This window comes from Rattus norvegicus, chromosome 4 (genome assembly GCF_021556685.1).
Source record: "Rattus norvegicus strain SHRSP/BbbUtx chromosome 4, alternate assembly SHRSP_T2T, whole genome shotgun sequence".
NCBI classification, from domain to species: Eukaryota; Metazoa; Chordata; class Mammalia; order Rodentia; family Muridae; genus Rattus; species Rattus norvegicus.
In genome coordinates this window covers 53,781,098-53,800,924 of record NC_141537.1, presented here as the reverse complement: position 1 = coordinate 53,800,924, position 19,827 = coordinate 53,781,098, and the positions used below count along the sequence as shown (strand labels likewise).

The window sequence follows — 19,827 nt, the reverse complement described above, 5'->3', positions numbered from 1 at the left end:
GTTCATATTTGCATTTTTAAAGATGATAACCTGTGAGCTTAGACTGCTTACAGGACTGCCTTTCCAAAAGTGTGAGAGAGCTCCCAGAGAGAGGTTAACTTCAAATAATCTTAGGGTCTCGGTTCCTGGCAGCCAACAATTTCTACTTCTGGCTCCTCCGCTTTTGCTCTTGATGGCTGGTTCCTTTGCAACTGCGCGGGGGCGGTGCCCTGGCGGATGAAGCTGCCAGTTGCTAGGATACACCAGCAACAGAACATCTAAGCAGAAAGGAGCTGCTTAGGAGGACTGGGGAAACCTTTTGGTCGGTAATAGCTGTTTTCTTGAGCAGGTAAGAGGACACGTTTGGCAGCCCTCCCCTAGATGACCACTGGTTCTAAGTAGGGGTGAGTGACCCTGGGGTGCCAGACCTTGCAGGGGTGCCGATCTCTCTTGGACACGGGGCTCTCTGGTCAGAGGATAATGCTCCTTAACTTTACTTAAAAACAGAAAGCTTAAAAAGCGTCACACCTCTTTTGACCCCTCTCTGGTTACCCCCTCCCCACTGATTGATATTTTGAATGAGCAGGGTCAATATGGGATGTTTACATCACCCTGCCTCCTGAGCGCTGATGATGGTAACTCTCCTAGAGGAGAGGAGAGTGCCGGGTTCTGGCCCTGTGGAGACCATTTCCAGTCTGCAGGGAATTTGGCCTTTAGACTCCTTACCAGGCGTGCTGCTTTCCTCCAGTCATCTTCTCACCTACTAACAAAAACTTCAGTAGGCCTGTCCCATAGAAGATAAGACATAGTCTCTCTGCCTTACCAGCATTCTAGAGGTATTAGTCTTTAATGGGAAGAAATGAAATCATGCACTAGAGCTGAAGTGGCAGACGTTTTATATACAATCTTAATAGCTACTGAGTTTAATTTCTAAACCAAAGACTGAAACCTATTTGAATTATATATATAAAAATGAGGGAAATTCAGCATCCTCCGGGATGCATGCCCTTAGCCCTGGGGAGATGAAGGAAGGGGATGGCAAGTTTAAGGCCAGTCTGGAATGCACAGTGAGATGCTGTGTCAAGAGGTCCACGTCTCCATCAAATAGTGTGATAATCTGTCTTAATCATTGTTCTGTTGCTGTGAGGAGACATCATCACCAAGGCAACTCTTAGAAAAGAAAGCATTTAATTGGGGGCTTACTTACCGTTTCAGAGGTTAGTCCATTCTCATGGTGGGTGAGCAGACACATAGTACAAAAGCAAAAGGAAATATCACATCTGGATCCACAGAAAGAGAGAGAGAGAGAGAGAGAGTGAGAGAGAGACAGAGAGACAGAGAGACAGAGACAGAGAGAGACAGAGAAACAGAGACAGAGGCAGAGACAAAGGGAGAGACAGAGGGAGACAGAGGGAGAGACAGACATAGAGACAGAGACAGACAGAAACAGAGAGATAGGCAGAGACATAGAGATAGAGACAGAGAAGAGACACAGAGAGAGAGATAGAGGGAGAGACAGAACAGAGACATAGAGACAGAGACAGACAGGCAAAGAGCCATGGACTTTTGAAACCTCAAAACCCACCCCCAGTGACATACTTCTAACAAGGTCATACCTCCAAATTTTTCTAATTCTATCAAAAGGTTCTACTCCCTGGTGACTAAGGATTCAACTATAGGAGCCTGTAAGGGGCCATAAACATCTTAAATCATTTTAAACCTCCCCTCCACACAAAAGAAATATCAAAGGGCTAGAATATGGTGTCAAATTTTAAGAAAAGAATTTTATGGCATTTAAAGGAAATCTGCATGCCTTGACTTTTCACCTAATTACAGAAACTTCTTTTGTAGTGTGTTTAAATTTGTAAACAGGATGTAAATTTGTTGCAGTCCTACTTGTATAAAACTGAAGACACTTTAAATGTTCGTCAGTAGAGCAACAATAGAATATAATGTGGCTTACTTAGTTCTATAATGAAGTTACTAGACAATTGTTGAGAAAAATGAGGTAGAAATAAATGTTTTAAAACATTAAGTATAAAATGAGTAGGACCATCATCAATGTTTAAAAATGCAGAAAAGTTTATATATTTAAAGAGTTTATATATTTCAATTACAAACTCATTAATGAAAATTGTAGAATTACATTGCTTGATACTAAGAAATAAAACTAGAGTAACAACAGTAGAAGTTCATTTTACTGTTTATTCTCTCCCTTTCTGTTCTATTAGCCTAACTTTTCCCTTTTATTTATTTAATGTATATGAATATGTTGTAGCTGTCCTCGGACACACCAGAAGAGGGCATCACAGATCAAAATTAAGCAGACCCAAAATCTGTACAACTCAGTGAGCTTCTGCAGTGTTAGAACAGGCATTTGGAATGGAAGTCGGGGACCCTCACACTCAATTTGACACTTCTGGGATCAAATATATTTTATGTACTACTCCCCACTAAACCCCAAATCGTTCACAACAAAATTAGAATTACAAAATAGTTATTTTTAGATTCCCTTTCATGGCTTTTGTTATAAAAATTGTGATAAAGTTTATAAAGTTGAAAATTACCTTAAAAAAATCTTTCCAAATTGTAGCTGAGATGCTGGTGACACTGTTTACACTAGTAGCACCCCATCACTTCCAGCTCATCTCATATGTGGGCTTGATCATTTGCACGCAAAACCTGCGGCAGCGAGTGTTTATGCATATTTATGTGTGCAAGTGGAGTGTGTTAATAGACATGTGGGGAGTGTTAGGAATAGATATTAATTAGCAACTCGTCCTAGCTGAAGGAAGATTAAAACCTGCTGCGCGTCCTTTGTGTCATTCTAAACCATCCCCATGTTTCCGACGTAGAAATACATGAGTGTGAAGTTACTGTTAGCTTCTAGAGGTGACCACCTGTAGCATACATGGGGGCAAACAAATACTACCTTGTTCATGTGGATGAAATTAGCAGTCCCAAGAGCATTCCAGTCACTATGGTGCCGTCTGAAATGAAGTAATATAGCCAGAGGGTCCCTTGTCAGATTGGCGCCATGGTGCTTGGACTTTCAGTCTTCAGGACTGTGAGTTAGATTAGCTGCCTTTCTTTTTAAAACATCAATCTCGGGATCTTAGGATAACTACCTCGATCCCTCCCAAAGGGAGCACCCTGGTGACTTCCCATTAGGTTCCACCATTTAAAGGCCAGTCACTACCTTCCAGAATCATGTAAGGGCCAACCTTGCAAACACATGAAGCTCTGGGGTTAACCATTCAGTCCAAACCCACCCCAGTGTAGTAAGACTGCAAGAATGGCTACACATGGTACTCTTAAGGTTTTTTGTGGTAAACCAAAGAAAACCAGCTATTTGTTTGGGAAAGAGCTGCTGCTGCTGCTTCTTCTTCTTCTTCTTCTTCTTCTTCTTCTTCTTCTTCTTCTTCTTCTTCTTCTTCTTCTTCTTCTTCTTCTTCTTCTTCTTCTTCTCCTCCTCCTCCCTCCTCCTCCCTCCTCCTCCCCCTTCTCCTCCTCTTCCTCCTCCTCCTCCTCCTCCTCCCTCCTCTTCCTCCTCCTCCTCCCTCCTCTTCCTCCTCCTCCTCCCTCCTCTTCCTCCTCCTCCTCCCTCCTCTTCCTCTTCCTTCTCCTCCCTCCTCCTTCCTCCTCCCTCCTCCTCCTCCTTCTCCTCCTCCTCCCTCCTCCTCCCTCCTCCTCCCCCTTCTCCTCCTCCTCCTCCCTCCTCCTCCTCCTTCTCCTCCTCCTCCCCCTCCTCCTTCTTCTCTTTCTTCTCTTTCTTCTTCTCTTCTCTCCTCCTCCTCCTTGTTTATGGATTTTTTTCTTCAGTAAACCAAAACCCCAAAGTAATAGGCTAGGCTGTGGTCATAACCTCTGCGCTGTCTCAGAGTTAAGAGCAGGAAAGGACATCCAGGGTCTGTCTGTGGCAGATTTCCTCTGTCAGTGGGAAGCTTCATATCTTATCTGTTGATGTCAACAATTGTATATTTTATTCCAAACATACACATATATGCATTGGTATGTGCGCATCTTCTAGTATGGAGATAATTCGTTTCTAGTAGGGCGATAACGTTATTTCTTTTCCATAAGGATGGTATTTAAAATGGAAGACCCAGAAAAAGTTTTTACCCCTCACCATGACTGCTGGGTTTAATCTACACTGGGCAGAGCCATAGCAACTCAGCCTGTGGGTTGCAACCATCTCCTTTCTATTGATAGACTTCTTTCTGTCCTGGTCTGTGCCCCTCCTACTCTCAACCAGACCTTATGCAGCCTGGCTTTGGGATGACCTGGACCACACTGGGCTAAACACTGAGGCCTTGTCATTTTACTTCCCAAGGCCAAGTCCTTGGTTACTGTAACTTTGACTCCAATTACCTTGCCGCATGCCCTATATTTGACCTACATTTGATAGAATACCTATGTTAGGGGTCAGAGGTTGTTGAGGTCTCTGCATCTATTCGTGAGAGTAGAGCTAATGCAGAATATATATATATATATATATATATATATATATATATACACACACACACATTTCTTTTTTTTTTAAGATTTACCTATTTAATGTATATGAGCGCACTGTAGCTGTCTTCAGACACACCAGAAGAGGGCATCAGATCTCATTACAGATGGTTGTGAGCCACCATGTGGTTGCTGGGAATTGAACTCAGGACCTCTGGAAGAGCAGTCAGCACTGAGCCATCTCTCCAGCCCTAGAGTGTATTTTTGTTTTTATCCAGGGTACATTGGGTGGCTGGCTTTCTTGAAAAGTTGAATCCTTTCTATTGCCAAAAGCATAAATAGCACACCAGTTATATATTCCAAAAAAAAAAAAAAATCAGGAAGATCAGGTCCTTTCTTAAAGAGATGCGTCATTGAATAAGAAAGAAATAAGAAATAATATTTTCCACCAAATATTCTCAGAAAATAGCATATTCCAAATTCTATTTTTTAAGATTCTTGGTTATTTTGAATTTCCTGTAATTTTTAAAAATTAAAATCTCATCTGATGCCTATCACCAATAAGAAAATAAATTTTAAAAAATGTGTGTCAGTATTTTAAGTTTCTGAGAACTTTGTCTGCATATGTGTATGGGCACCACACGTGTAGCTGGTGCACTTGGAGGGCAGAAGAGAGCATCGGATGCCCTAGAACTGGAACTTCAGGCCTTTCTGAGACACATCTGTGGTGCTGGAAACCAAACCTAGGTCTGCTGCATGGTCAGCAAGTGCTCTTAACGAGCAACCTGTCCAGCCCCAGTGAAGAAACACTTAAATATGTAGTAACTTTAATTATGTCTTAATTTAGGAAAATGTCCGATACGGAGGAGAATGTCCTTGACTCCCCGGCCAGTGGTGAAGCGGCCGGCGAAGTCATCAGTATTCCTGGCCCTACAGACGAAGCAGAAGAGTCAGATATCTCACCAGAGCAAGAATACGAAATAGAGGGATTTACCACCGAGAGTGAGGAGACAGTGGAGCACTACAGTGATCTCAGTGTTTCAACCCCCAAATCTTACGACTCCAAACCCAGGGACGAGGTCGTGTCCCTTGGAAGTGCCACAGACTCTCATGAGCAAGAATACAGACTTGGAGATCTTGGAGGTGACCAGAGATCAGAAGAGGACGAGATGTCATTTCTTTATAAAATCAAAGCTATAAAGGAGAACTTGCAGTCGTCAGTGAAAGAGTGTATAGCCACAGGTACCAGCTGCCGCCACCAAACATTCTAGTTCCTTGTTTCATAGGGCAGCTTTTTGTTTCATTTAAACTTCAATGAAAAGGCTTAAAAATTCAATTTAAAATCTCTCTCTCTCTCTCTCTCTCTCTCTCTCTCTCTCTCTCTCTCTCTCTCTCTCTGATGTGAGCGCGCGCACGCGCACGCGTGTGTGTGTGTGTGTGTGTGTGTGTGTGTGTGTGTGTGTGTGTGTATTTCAAACAGAGTAAGAAGGAGCAACTTGTACGTATAACTGAAGTTTTCGGCTTGTAGATTGGGGTTAATTATTGCATGTAGCTAGCAAGATATAGCGTGGAACTGAGCCCAAACCCTCCTCTGCCTTTGGCATTCCCTTATACAACATGATGCTGCTTTTACATGGTTCGTTTTCCTGCTCGTTTTCTTTCTCTTTCTTTCTTTCTTTCTTTCTTTCTTTCTTTCTTTCTTTCTTTCTTTCTTTCTTTCTTTCTTTCTTTCTTTCTTCCTTCCTTCCTTCCTTCCTTCCTTCCTTCCTTCCTTCCTTCCTTCCTTCCTTCCTTCCTTTTTCTTTCTTTCTTGCTTGCTCCGCTTTGTTTTGTTTTGTTTTTGTCTGCCTGGTACAAACCATATATACAGCTCAGGAAAACACATTTCGGTTGTCTATTGTAGGTCAGTGTTGATGACACACGCAGAACAATGTGGACCTCATGGAGGCCGTGTCACGGCTCGATAAGAGCCTTGGGGGAGGGGCAGCAATGCAGGGATTGCATAGCTGCTGACTGCTCCTTTTCGTCTTTGCCAGTGAATGCCTGTGACAAGAAGAACATGGGATCTGATGTAACAGCAGTAACAGTGCCAGCGGGGAGGGGACAGAGATCTCCACAGTGTCATCCCGGGCACAGAATGGGTCCCCTCCAACTGTTAAATTCCTCAATTCAACTGAAGCCAAACTAGGATTTGTAACTTTAACGTAGAAAGCAGATTCATAACAAGCCACACTGGTGCAGAGTTGGAAACTTTATTAAAGATATTTCACTACAGGCTTTAAGCATGACGGTTAGAAGAAAGACACCTAGGGGTGAAACCAAGCTAAACCTGAGAGCGTGGGTGCGGGCTCCGGGAATTAGGTCCTAATTGATTGTCTTCATTTTTGTGGTTTTCAAGCAACACCTCAAAAAGTTGCTAAGAAACATCTATTTCCAGTTCTCTCTCTTTTGATTAGTGGGATTATAGGACGGCCCCAGAGATGCATTGGATGGGATGACAAAGTCTGAGAAAGCAGAATCAGAAGGAGTAGGATTCCATAACGGGACACGGTGCTTGTCCTTTCTTTGTATATGGGGTTTCTCGTGAGACTCCTAGAGGACTGCAGGTAAAGAGCGAAGCTGGGAGAAAGGCTGTAAGCAGTTGTGTCTCTACGTAAGCAGTTTGTGCTGGAGCGGGGTGGGGTGGGGAGGCGGTTTGCTCCGGTTTCCCCTGTCTTTCTATTCCACTTCAACAACAGCAATTTTTTTTATGAAATGTATGAAATGTAACTCTGGAATATAGAGAAGGCAGCTCAGAGAGGCCCAGCATGCTGTGTCTACACAAGGAGCAGGGCGAGAAGATGAAGTGAGCCAGTCTCACCAAACAGAACTCAGTAGCTCTCAATTTAGTTACTCCATGTGAATTTCTGGTGCCGTTCTGGATAGTTCAGTAATTCTTGACTTTGTAATTTATACCAAGCCTGCGGTGATATAATAATAATAATAATAATAATAATAATAATAATAATAATAATAATAGCAACAATAATAATAGTAATAATATTCTGTGTACTGCCACCCCTTCTCTAGATATAAGTTGCTGACCCTTACTGTATTTGATGACGATGTTTTTCTCTCTTTTTGTTTACAGTAAAAATTGTACTTATTCCTGCAGGCCAGGAAATTGTAATGCCTTTCAGAGTTGATGCTCCATTTAGATTCCTCAAGGAGCACTTTGCACACTTATTACGTATCCCCCATCATGTATTGCAAATGGCCTATACAGGTAAGTTTAAAGCCTAATGAGTTTATCAAGACTGTTCTGGCTTTAACTTGTAAGTCGCCAAAGATCTTTAATTTTAAAACTATCCTGATATTTCGCATTTCAGCGCTATATTGTGGTAGGTGGTAGTTCACTTAACACATTTTCATAAATGCGTCTTATTCTATATCCTTTGGATATAACTGAACATTTTCAGAGTCACATCCTCAAGTCATTGACGGACTAGCAAGGAAGGTGGGCATGAGGTAGCTATCAATATTTATCACGGAGATGCTTTCCTGGCAGTAGCCACCTACACTTGACGTTTACGGAGGAAGGAACCTGAGTGGCATTCCAGTCAATAAAAGCAACAATTATTGGAATAAGTCCCAAAGGGGTGGGGAAACTTGGTACTTTTAGGAAAGTAGCAAGAAGCTTTGTGTGGATGGAGGGGAATGAGGTTGAACAAGAGTGGGCAATGAAGAACTCATAGAGCATAAATAAAGGCAGTTCCTGAGTTTTCTATACGTTGAGGTAACTCTCACAATTACATTCTGCAGATGTTGCTGAGAATCTCTGCTTAAGCTCGTCAGTCATATGTTGTAATTAGATAACTTGTTTGTAACTGTGGTAGTCTGCCAGGTTAGCACAGCTAGTATGTTTATGTAGGACTCATATGAACCAATCCTAATGCTTTTATTAAAATAGTTTTTTTTACTGACTTATAAAGATATTATAAATAGTTTCCAAAAGAGCAAGTTTACCTCTAAATTAATTTGTAAGAGCTGGGGGGGTGGTATGATGGCACAACAGGTCAAGATACTTTAAACCTCACGTTTTGAGTTCTATCCCGGGAACCACATGGTGGAAGGAGAGAGCTGACTCCTACAAGTTGTCCACATCGCTCCTGTGTGACACACACACACACACACACACACACACACACACACACACACAGAATAAGTGAATAAAAATTCAATAAAAAGCTTTAAATGCCACAAGAGTGAATGAATGAACCCTGAGCGTTAAGATATATTGAAGTAGCCAGTCAATGGTTGGTGGTACAAACCAGGCCTGAGCTATGCATGACTATCAACAAAAATGGCAACGATGATCACAACGGTTGTCATGTTGAGTCCTTAAGCATGTTAGTCCTTCTCTGAAATACTCTGCTACAGGCTTGGTATAAGTTACACAACTACCCTTTTAAGGTAGTTTTACACCTTTTAAGGTACCCTTTTACACCATTGCTAAATCAGGTTACTGGAAAGTAAACTCAGGGAACCTCTATAAAGTCAATGTGCTAGTAAGCAGCCGAGTTTGGACTGTAGGATATCAAAGAGAGAAGTTTAAATATGGGCCATTAACTCAAACATGAAGCTTAAAATTGGATGCTCTACAGAGGGTAGAGATCCAGTAGAGGATAGAGACACTGAAGGGGCTCTACTTTTAGTGTTTATTCGTCTTTATAGTTACCACGACAACCACTGGGCAGTACCAAGTTCATGTCAGCACCAAACCGAGAAATGTGAGATTCTATACCAACCAAGCATCCTTCAAAACAGGTGCTTGCTTTATTCCACCATGAGGGCTGTAGTCAAGTTAAGTAGTCTGTGCCCCCTCTAGAGAAGAACACAGGAATGAGGCAAGCTTATGAAATGCGTGTCTAGGTGTGTCAGTCCATCTGGATTACGCAAACCTAGAAGGTCTTCGGGTGTGCTACCTTGCCTGAGTAGCCATGTTGCTGGATTAAAATTCCTCTACACTTTATATTTTATTAACTAGTAACCCCATACGTACTTACGATCCCATGATGCTTCAACAAGTTATATGAGTTGATTAAAGCAAGGTGATTGAAACTTCAATCCGTGTATTTTCCAATTATCTACAAAATATACTAAATTGCTTTTCACCGTAGTTCCTGTCTTGCGGACTTGTATGAACATTATAGCATGAGGTAGAAATCACTTATGTTACCTTTAGTAATTTACTGACATGTGTTCCTACGAGCAGCGTTGTTATTTTCCGTTTCCTTAAAATAGGAGCATCTGGTCGATCTCTGCATATAATGGTGACCATAGCTAACAGCATGCATTATATGCTTGAAAATTACTAATACAGTCAAATCGAAGTGTTCTCACCAAAGAAGGTAAGCGTGTAAGTAATGGCTCTGTTAGCTTCGTTTAGCCAGTTCACAGCATGGGCACATATTGATTGAAACATCATTTGTTACAAGTTTAGATCACGCAACTTTCCCCATTTAAAATAAAGAGTAAACAGAGACTTGCATTTCTCTGCCACAAAACACCCTAATATTTTCATGTTCCTAGGAATCAGTGTTGGGAATAATGAGTCCCTGATACAATATGGAGTCAAACCACGGGAAATCGTTCAAATGAATGTATTTTCCTCAGAACCCGACCAATATCCAGTCAGAAGAATAGAGGGCTTGAGTGAGGGCTCCAAGATCATAACGGTCACCATTCAGACCGGTGAGTCCTCTAATTTCTGCCAGACAAAGTGGTTGAGTGCTCCCCTGTGCTGAACTTTCCTGCAGCCTTGGCTTTCGTCTCCTTAGGCATCGAACGCTACGAGGAGGTAGCCGTGGAGATAGTAAAATCTGACTTCCACAAGCCATTTCTTGGTGGATTTAGACATAAAATAACAGGACTAGAATACCACAATGCTGGGACACAAACTGTACCCAAGAAGATTCCGGAAAAAGACAATCTGTTCTGTAGGGACACCCAGGTAACATTTTTAATCCTTCTGTTTGTTTATGTGTATGGCCATTGTATACTGGATTACCCCCTCGACTTTCTTCTTAATTGTGCCCCAATCTGCACAGCTTTGGGATTGACCTCACTGGGGTGACAGGTAATGAAGAGATGATGGGACATATGAGATCTGGTGAATCATGTGCTCTGATGGAGACAACCAGTGGCCCAGAGACTCGGTACATTTACTATGTATCACTGGATGGGCAGTCTACTGTGGAAGGCAGAGGTTTGCTTATTATATACAGCTGAATAAGGAGGCGTCTCATCTCTTAGGGGGTATCTAGGGGAACAGTTTCAGGCAGTAGCCATGAGAGGAGGAAGCTGGGAATGATATTTTCTTCACACCCCGTCTGCTTCCTTCCTTTGACCAATGGAAGGCTTTGCTACTGCTCTGATCTGACCTAGGGAAAGGCAGGCCATTCCCACGATATGAGGCACTGGGGTCCTTGCCCTACATTCACTCAGAATGCCGCCCACTCCCCACATAGTTACTATTAGGACAACTAAGATGATAAAAGATTAGTGCAACCACGTAGGAAAACACTCTCCACTTGCCGATGATTGTAAGATTTTTTTAACTATAGAATTTATGGAGTAGGTGCTTATTCTTAATTTTTTTTTACTTTAGACAGTTTTTCAGAAAAAGAAGCTGCAACAAACTATGAATACCACCTCCACTCAGATGACTAAAATCGGTGTATACGTATCAAACATGACTGATAAACTGCTCACGCCAGGAAGTTACTTTTCAGCTGCAGAGTACCACGCTCGAAGGTTGAACGCGGTAAGAAAGTGTTCGCTGGGGTGGGATGCTGGAAATTAGATGCCATGCCAATGTTCTCTGCGTATTTCCCAAAGCATAAGTGTGAGTCGCATTCTATTGAATATACCTCTACAGACATAACCAGAATTAAAAACTTAACTAACTTTCCGTCCCCTAAGGAACCTCCTCTGTTTTTGTGCAGCCTCTGGCCATTATGAGACTTCTCAACACTCTGTCTCTAACTTTTATGCCAGTACAGTCATATGGGGACTTCCCCAACTTACTAGGAGACAAGGAAGTTTGTCCTCTCTGATAAATATGTACTTGCTTCAATTTTTTTTAATCATGTGATGATCTTCCTTCCTTCCTTCCTTCCTTCCTTCCTTCCTTCCTTTCTTTCTTTCTTTCTTTCTTTCTTTCTTTCTTTCTTTCCTTCTTTCTTTCTCTCTTTCTTTTTACCATTTTCACCATTTCCAACCTAATTAATCTCTTACAGATAAATTACAATAGTATCTAACTATCATCTACCATCACTTGGGCATGAATAGAAATGACCTGAAATCAGGAATACACACACATACATGTACACACACACACACACACACACACACACACACACACACACACACACGTTCTGAAGCCAGCTCTTTTTCTACCCTAACCAGACCAAGATATCAGAAATGAACATGGAATACAAAAGCCTGTTAACGCTTTACCCCTATGGAAACTCTACCAAGGCCAATTCTAGGGTAGCTTACTACCTGGCCATATCAATGCCCACTGGGCCAACCTGATAGGGTTTTGACTTTTTAGACTAAACTAGGGAAAAGAGAGAGTTGCACAGAGTGTTGAGAAATTTCCTTAAGTGACGTTCTCTTGGCACTGTCAGTGCACAACAAAGCTGTTTGGAAATGGGCCAGCATCAGCTGCGGCAAGGACAAGGGTCTACTTCCTCCTTTGGAACAGCGAGAAGAGTTGTGACTGTGTCCATTCTCTGAAGATTAGCACCTCAGTTATAAACCAAGACTGTGTTTCTTTGTTAAAGAGTGTTAGATCCTCCAGGCAGGAGTCAGATGTTTCATTCTCACTGATCTCATTTCAAAGAGCAGAGTTCTTGACAGTTTATGATTTTAGAGAGAGAACAAAGTTTCTTAGTGAAGAAGGGAACAGTAGTCATTCAAAGAGAGGGGTTGCAACATGACATCTTGAAGGTGCACAGAGTCCTCGGAAGAAAGACTCTTTCTTTTTTTTTTTTTCCCCTTCAAGTGACATAACTTTATTTGTCTTTATTTTTTTTCTTTTCTTTTTTTTTTTTTTTTTTTTTTTTATTAACTTGAGTATTTCCCATATACATCTCGAGTGTCACTCCCCTTCCCGGTTTCCGGGCAAACATCCCCCTCCCCCCTCCCCTTCCTCATGGGCGCTCCCCTCCCAACCCTCCCCCCATTGCCGCCCTCTCCCCATAGACTAGTTCACTGGGGGTTCAGTCTTAGCAGGACCCAGGGCCTCCCCCTCCACCGGTGCCCTTACTAGGACATTCATTGCTACCTATGGGGTCAGAGTCCAGGGTCAGTCCATGTATAGTCCTTAGGTAGTGGCTTAGTCCCTGGAAGCTCTGGTTGCTTGGCACTGTTGTACTTTTGGGGTCTCGAGCCCCTTCAAGCTCTTCCATTTCCTTCTCTGATTCCTTCAATAGGGGACCTATTCTCAGTTCAGTGGTCTGCTGCTGGCATTCGCCTCTGCATTTGCTGTACTCTGGCTGTGTCTCTCAGGAGCGATCTACATCCGGCTCCTGTCGGTCTGCACTTCTTTGCTTCATCCATCCTGTCCAATTGGGTGGCTGTATATGTATGGGCCACATGTGGGGCAGGCTCCGAATGGGTGTTCCTTAAGTCTCTGTTTCAATCTTTGCCTCTCCCTTCCCTACCAAGGGTATTCTTTTTCCTCATTTAAAGAAGGAGTGAAGCATTCACATTTTGATCATCCGTCTTGAGTTTCGTTTGTTCTAGGGATCTAGGGTAATTCAAGCATTTGGGCTAATAGCCACTTATCAATGAGTGCATACCATGTATGTCTTTCTGTGATTGGGTTAGCTCACTCAGGATGATACTTTCCAGTTCCAACCATTTGCCTACGAATTTCATAAACTCGTTGTTTTTGATAGCTGAGTAATATTCCATTGTGTAGATGTACCACATTTTCTGTATCCATTCCTCTGTTGAAGGGCATCTGGGTTCTTTCCATTTTCTGGCTATTATAAATAAGGCTGCGATGAACATAGTGGAGCACGTGTCTCTTTTATATGTTGAGGCATCTTTTGGGTATATGCCCAAGAGAGGTATAGCTGGATCCTCAGGCAGTTCAATGTCCAATTTTCTGAGGAACCTCCAGACTGATTTCCAGAATGGTTGTACCAGTCTGCAATCCCACCAACAATGGAGGAGTGTTCCTCTTTCTCCGCATCCTCGCCAGCATCTGCTGTCACCTGAGTTTTTGATCTTAGCCATTCTCACTGGTGTGAGGTGAAATCTCAGGGTTGTTTTGATTTGCATTTCCCTTATGACTAAAGATGTTGAACATTTCTTTAGGTTTTTCTCAGCCATTCGGCATTCCTCAACTGTGAATTCTTTGTTTAGCTCTGAACCCCATTTTTTAATAGGGTTATTTGTTTCCCTGCGGTCTAACTTCTTGAGTTCTTTGTATATTTTGGATATAAGGCCTCTATCTGTTGTAGGATTGGTAAAGATCTTTTCCCAATCTGTTGGTTGCCGTTTTGTCTTAACCACAGTGTCCTTTGCCTTACAGAAGCTTTGCAGTTTTATGAGATCCCATTTGTCGATTCTTGATCTTAGAGCATAAGCCATTGGTGTTTTGTTCAGGAAATTTTTTCCAGTGCCCATGTGTTCCAGATGTTTCCCTAGTTTTTCTTCTATTAGTTTGAGTGTGTCTGGTTTGATGTGGAGGTCCTTGATCCACTTGGACTTAAGCTTTGTACAGGGTGATAAGCATGGATCGATCTGCATTCTTCTACATGTTGCCCTCCAGTTGAACCAGCACCATTTGCTGAAAATGCTATCTTTTTTCCGACTCTTTCTTTTCTTAGTCTGTAGCTGACTTCGTTAGTGCCATTAAGATTTCTAGCCCTTGGGTTTTTTCTTTTTAAATTTTATTTTTGAGATTACAGTATAATTGCATCTCTCCCTTCCCTTTCTCCCCTCCAAACCTTCCCATATACCTCACACACATACATACACACACACACGTACATGCACATACACACTGTGCGTGTGTCTTGTTCAGTTTGTATAATACTGCTTGTTATGTATGTTTTATTTTTAGAACTGACCATTTATTACTGGACAACCAATTTGTGTGCTTTTTTTCCCCCTAAGGAAGACCACTTCCCCTGTTCCCAGCTTTCCTCAAATGCCTATAGTTCTTTATGGGTTGAGGCCTTTTGGACTTTTCCAAATCTGTGTAAACTGACTACATGACTACTCCATGGTGTGAGTAAGGGCAAGTTTTGTTTTGTTTTGCTTTATCTTAGATATGAGGGATAAAACAACATAGGCATCAGGAAGAGTCCAGAAAGGGCAAAGAGAAGGTAGTAGACTGAACATGGTCAGTAGACTGGACCTGGCCAAGACAGAAGCAAGAACAGAGTAGAGAGACAGAAAGAATAGTGAGATACGAAGACAAAGAGAGGCCAGAGCATGGGAATGGAGAGCAATCAAGTGCAGAATATCAGGATACAGTTAATCTGGTCAGGGAAAGGGCAAAGTGGGAACTCTTTTGGAGGGAGAGAGAGCTAAGCAGAGAAGGATGAGGGTGAGGAGGAATATAAGGCTATATTTCTTGCATAGCAGAAATAGTAGGGTTAGAAGAATGGGCAGCTGGAGGTGGGGGGTGCCATGAACTTTAGAAGTTTAGGGAGAGGAGGAGGCTTAGTAACTTGAATATCTCCTTCAATGACTGTGACGTCAGTAGTCCTGAATGGTTAGCTAGGTTTCCAGTATCAGGGATGGTCATGTTGAGAAGATCTTAAGTCCAATTATGGAGGTGTGTGTGTCTGTGTGTGTATATGTGTGTGTGTGTATGTGTGTGTGTGTCTGTGTGTGTATGTGTATGTGTGTATGTGTGTGTATATGTGTGTGTATATGTGTGTGTATATGTGTGTATGTGTGTGTATATGTGTGTGTATGTGTGTGTATATGTGTGTGTATGTGTGTGTGTATGTGTGTGTATGTGTATGTGTGTGTATGTGTGTGTGTATGCGTGTGTATGTGTGTGTCTGTGTGTGTCTGTGTGTGTCTGTGTGTGTGTATGTGTACGTGTGTGTGTGTGTGTGTGTGTGTGTGACTACTACACTCTTATTGTTCCCACACTATGCTTGCCAATGGTGTGATCCATATGTAGGATCCACATCTGAGTAGGACTTTTGGTTATCTCCCTCCTTTGAAAGCTTGCATGGTGCCTTCTGATACCACGGAAGCCAGTCCTCAGGGAGGCAGCATTCAGGTGAGTTCCAACTCAGGGACTTTTGGGGCCTGCTTCTGAAGTGTATAGTCTCTTCAGCATCAGATTTACTGTCCACCAAGGGCAATAGCAACGAGCAAAGATCAGAGTACGTGAGGTAACCCAGACCTGAGGAGATGGATGTTGCGTGTTCTCTTTCACTGGAGGCTCTAGCTCCAAAGCATCAGACAGGAGGACGTAGCCTACAGTAACTATGGAAACTAAGAGAGTAAATCGGGACCACTGCCAGTGTCATGGGAATGGAGAGCAATCGAGTGCAGAATATCAGGATACAGTTAATCTGGTCAGGGAAAGGGCAAAGTGGGAACTCTTTTGGAGGGAGAGAGAACTAAGCAGAGAAGGGACGAGGGTGAGGAGGAATATAAGGCTAAAAGTGATCTGCAAGGGGCAGAGGGATAAAAAAGAGGCTCCCCAGGGAAAGTGGAGAGAGAATACAGAACAAGGGGGGAGACATTAATGTCTGAAAAAGCCACAAGTAATCGTTGTATTAGCCAGCTACTTACTTAAAAACTATAATGCACGCAATTCTCTCTCTCTCTCTCTCTCTCTCTCTCTCTCTCTCTGTATTTATAATTTTAATGAATTTTTCTAATCTAGGCTGATAATTCTCCCTCCAAAGAGCCGGAGACCACTGAACAACTGTCCCCCCTCCAATACCAGACACGAGAAGCCTTATTTTGAGGTGTTGTCTAAGGCTATCCAATAAACTACAAAAACATACAGCCCACTGGCATTGCCCTGGTTTCTTATGTAAGAGCAGGAAAGTCTTTGTACTATTTAAAAAGCTTCCACTGCAGCCTTAGATCACCCCATGGTAATACATATCCCATTTATTTACTGATTTTTCGAAATGTATTCGTTCTTTTAATATTGGCTGTTTTATGCTGACGTCTTTCCCTTTACTCTAAAGACACTAACCATGCTCAACCTGGTCTTGTTTCTGTCGTGTTTCACATCAGTAAAGTGGTTCAGAAGCTTCAGCTTTAGAATCCAGTGCAGAGCATGTTGGACGAGTGCTCTTGAGCACCTCTGGGGTGGCACCTGGGGGTTCACGCTGGCGGAGGTTTCCAGACAATCACTGGTGCCGTTAGCCTGGGCTCTACCCTGCTAACTGGTTTTACAAGCGACTATCTCCGTAAAAGTACATCGTTCTCGCTGTTCCAGTAGGCCCTTCTCTTTTCTTGGCTCTTTTAAAATGGACAATTAATCTTTGGTGTATACTTAAGCGAACTTCTGAAGTGGTTAGATAGATTCAAACAGAATGCTCTCCCCCTTGCCCCCCAAGGTTAATTTTTCCCGGGGACCCTGGGACATCTCTCACAATGTCATATAACTGTAGGGAAAAATATCATCTGGTTCAGGGAGACCATGGAGATTCCACTGGGTAGACTATATCTAGTGCAGGTCTACACAGGAGAACATTTACACAGAGGAAAATTTTTGTTAATGCTTCCAAATAAAATAATAGTCTTATCAGTTAGAGCCTCTGACCTGCTTTCTGATGATATACATGTGTACTTCCTGCTACGTGTTTAGAAAACACTATTCTGTTGTAAATATGTGTTTAAACTCATAGCCACTCCATAGGCTAGAAACATTTAACATTTCTAACTGCTGTAATGTTTACTGAACAACTCTTAGGCTAAAAACTTTCTATGTCTCCCACTACTGTCGAGCCAATAGTTAGTTACCCAAGGCCAGACAGGGAAGGAAAGCAGAAAGATGATTGGCCCTGGTTTTCCCTGTGGAATCTGTGCTCTTAAGCACATACAAATAGTCTTGGAGCAATGTATGGGTAGATTTGGAATCCAAAGAATAGTGGCACATTGCTCAGAGTTTTATATCACTGTGCAGAATAATATCTCAGAGAGAAACAGGGTCAGAAGGCCAGTGTTATTTTGTTGTGGAATCCAAGCTGAAACAATCCTTGGTACCTTTCTTTATGCTCGGATCAGCAAGTCAGTGACCCTTTCTGTTTCCTTTTGACTTAAACACAGGTGATAGTGATTCAGACTGCCTACAGGCGATGGCACGCTAAGTGCTATGTCGACAGCCTAAGACTACAAAAGAAAATGAGGTTGGAGTGGGAAAAAGAGGAAGAACTTAAGAAGATCCGAGAGAAGGAAGAATGGATACGAATGGACTATTACCGGAGGCACAATCCTAAAACAACCGAAGACTTTGAGCTCCTTTTCAATGCTCTAGAACGTAAGTGCCTCGGGAACTTTGAAGCACAGACAGGCTTGATGGGATGGAAAGAAAGACACCGTTGTCACAGGGAGTTCTCTTAGAGATCTGTTACAAAAATCTATAAAATTACATATAGATGTGTACATGTATATTTATGTACATATGTATGTGTATATTTATATACATACACATACACATGTACATATTTGGATATATATACACACAAGGACAGACACACAAATGCGTGCGTGCGCGCGCGCACACACACACACACACACACACACACACACACACACACACACAGACACGGCTGCCCTGGAACTCACTGTGTAGACTAGACTGGGCTCTGAGATCTGTTTGCCTCTGTGCTAGAATTAAAAGTATGCTCCAGCTCACTAACAAATGTGTTCTATTTGAGATGGGAATTAAGTGTCTCGAATAACAACACTGTGTATGTGGCTGTGAGAACCACGCAGTTCTAGTATATCCTTGCACTCCTGCTTTAGCCAATAGGTTAAAATGATTGCTCATCCAATTTTCTGATGCTTTGAGCAGCTTGTGAATTCAGAGTCATGAGTTGTTTAGTCCTTACACATTCTGTGTCATGGTGCTCTTTAGCAAGAGTCCTTTAACCTTCAGCGGCGGCGGCGGCGGCGGCGGCGGCGGCGGCGGCGGCGGCAGCAGCAGCAGCAGCAGCAGCAGCAGCAACAACAACAACTTTACCTTATTTCCTGTCTAGGGTGTGTGTTGGTTATAGATAAAAGCAAGGGTTTCCTTACTCCCAGTGTTAGGACCAGTGTCACCCTACTCAAAAGGTTTGTGCAGGCAACATGATGGAGGATAGAGAGTGAAGAAAGGGCACCAAGGAGGCGGAGGGGGATCTCCTGCCCTGGGTGAAGAGCCCCATGGCCTTCTCAAGTAATGAAATACACGAAGGTTGAGAACAAGTAAGGCAAGCGCTCTTACTTCTGGCCCTCCTCAGAACACGGGTACTCAAACCAACGTTCTTCAGCAGCGGGCATTCATGGGCATTCATGGGCATTCATGGGCATTCATGGGCATTCATGGGCATTCGGGTCAGTGGAATCAGCTCTACTGCACTGCTGGTGGCATCTGATGGTCCCCACTGCACCCAGGGTTTCCGTGTAGACTTCCTGATGCTCTGGTTATTACAGTCTTTCTGTCCCTTCTTCCACGATGCCCACGAGCCATAGTTGCAGGAACGGTGACAGACATGTATCTATTGGACTCCCCATGATCCTTGATGTGTTCGACATCATGTCTGGTTGTGGTTTTCTGTGATGTCTCCATTTTATGTGAGAGGGGCTTCTTGGATGGGGGTAGTAGCTACTCTTACCTGCTTTTGTGGTTACTACCTGTGTATGAGGATCAATTTTTAAAGATTTATTTATTTATTTTAAGCATAGCTGTCTTCAGACACACCAGAAGAGGGCATTGGATCCTATTACAGAGGATTGTGAGCCGCCTTGTGGTGCTGGGAATTGAACTCAGGACCTCTGGAAGAGCAGTCAGTGCTCTTAACCACCGAGCCATCTCTCCAGTCCAAGGATCAATCCTTAAATTGATGATACAGTAGAGAAGATTGGTAGCCACGTCTTGTTTTAAACCCTATAATCATAAGACTAATGTTCTCTTATAGCAGGAGTCTATGAGAATAATGTTTCAAATCATATATGAGTTAGGCAAAGATGTCATTATTCTGTCATGTTGATGGGCATTTGTGAAAAATATCAAAAAATACCAAATTATGCCTTGTTGTTAGTGTTATGTAGTACAAATCCCTCTCTTCTTGTAAACTTGTTTCCCTAACTCTGAAGAGAATACACAATTTCAGCCAAATCTTATTCAATAAAGTGAAAAGC

General features: G+C 42.6%; 1 protein-coding gene across 2 annotated transcripts in view; it reads left to right on the top strand.

Moving 5' to 3' along the window:
• The first annotated feature begins 234 nt into the window (after positions 1–234).
• The window catches only part of Iqub (IQ motif and ubiquitin domain containing), a 62,672-nt gene continuing 43,079 nt past the window's right edge, over positions 235–19,827 (top strand). The window contains exons 1-8 of one of the 2 annotated variants that reach the window (XM_087656501.1): positions 235–328; positions 5,282–5,676; positions 7,565–7,699; positions 9,718–9,824; positions 10,006–10,167; positions 10,254–10,426; positions 11,084–11,239; positions 17,752–17,962. In XM_087656501.1, the coding sequence (XP_087512627.1) occupies positions 10,071–10,167; positions 10,254–10,426; positions 11,084–11,239; positions 17,752–17,962 (637 nt within the window). In that variant the 5' untranslated portion in view covers positions 235–328; positions 5,282–5,676; positions 7,565–7,699; positions 9,718–9,824; positions 10,006–10,070. 2 annotated transcript variants of the gene reach the window in all.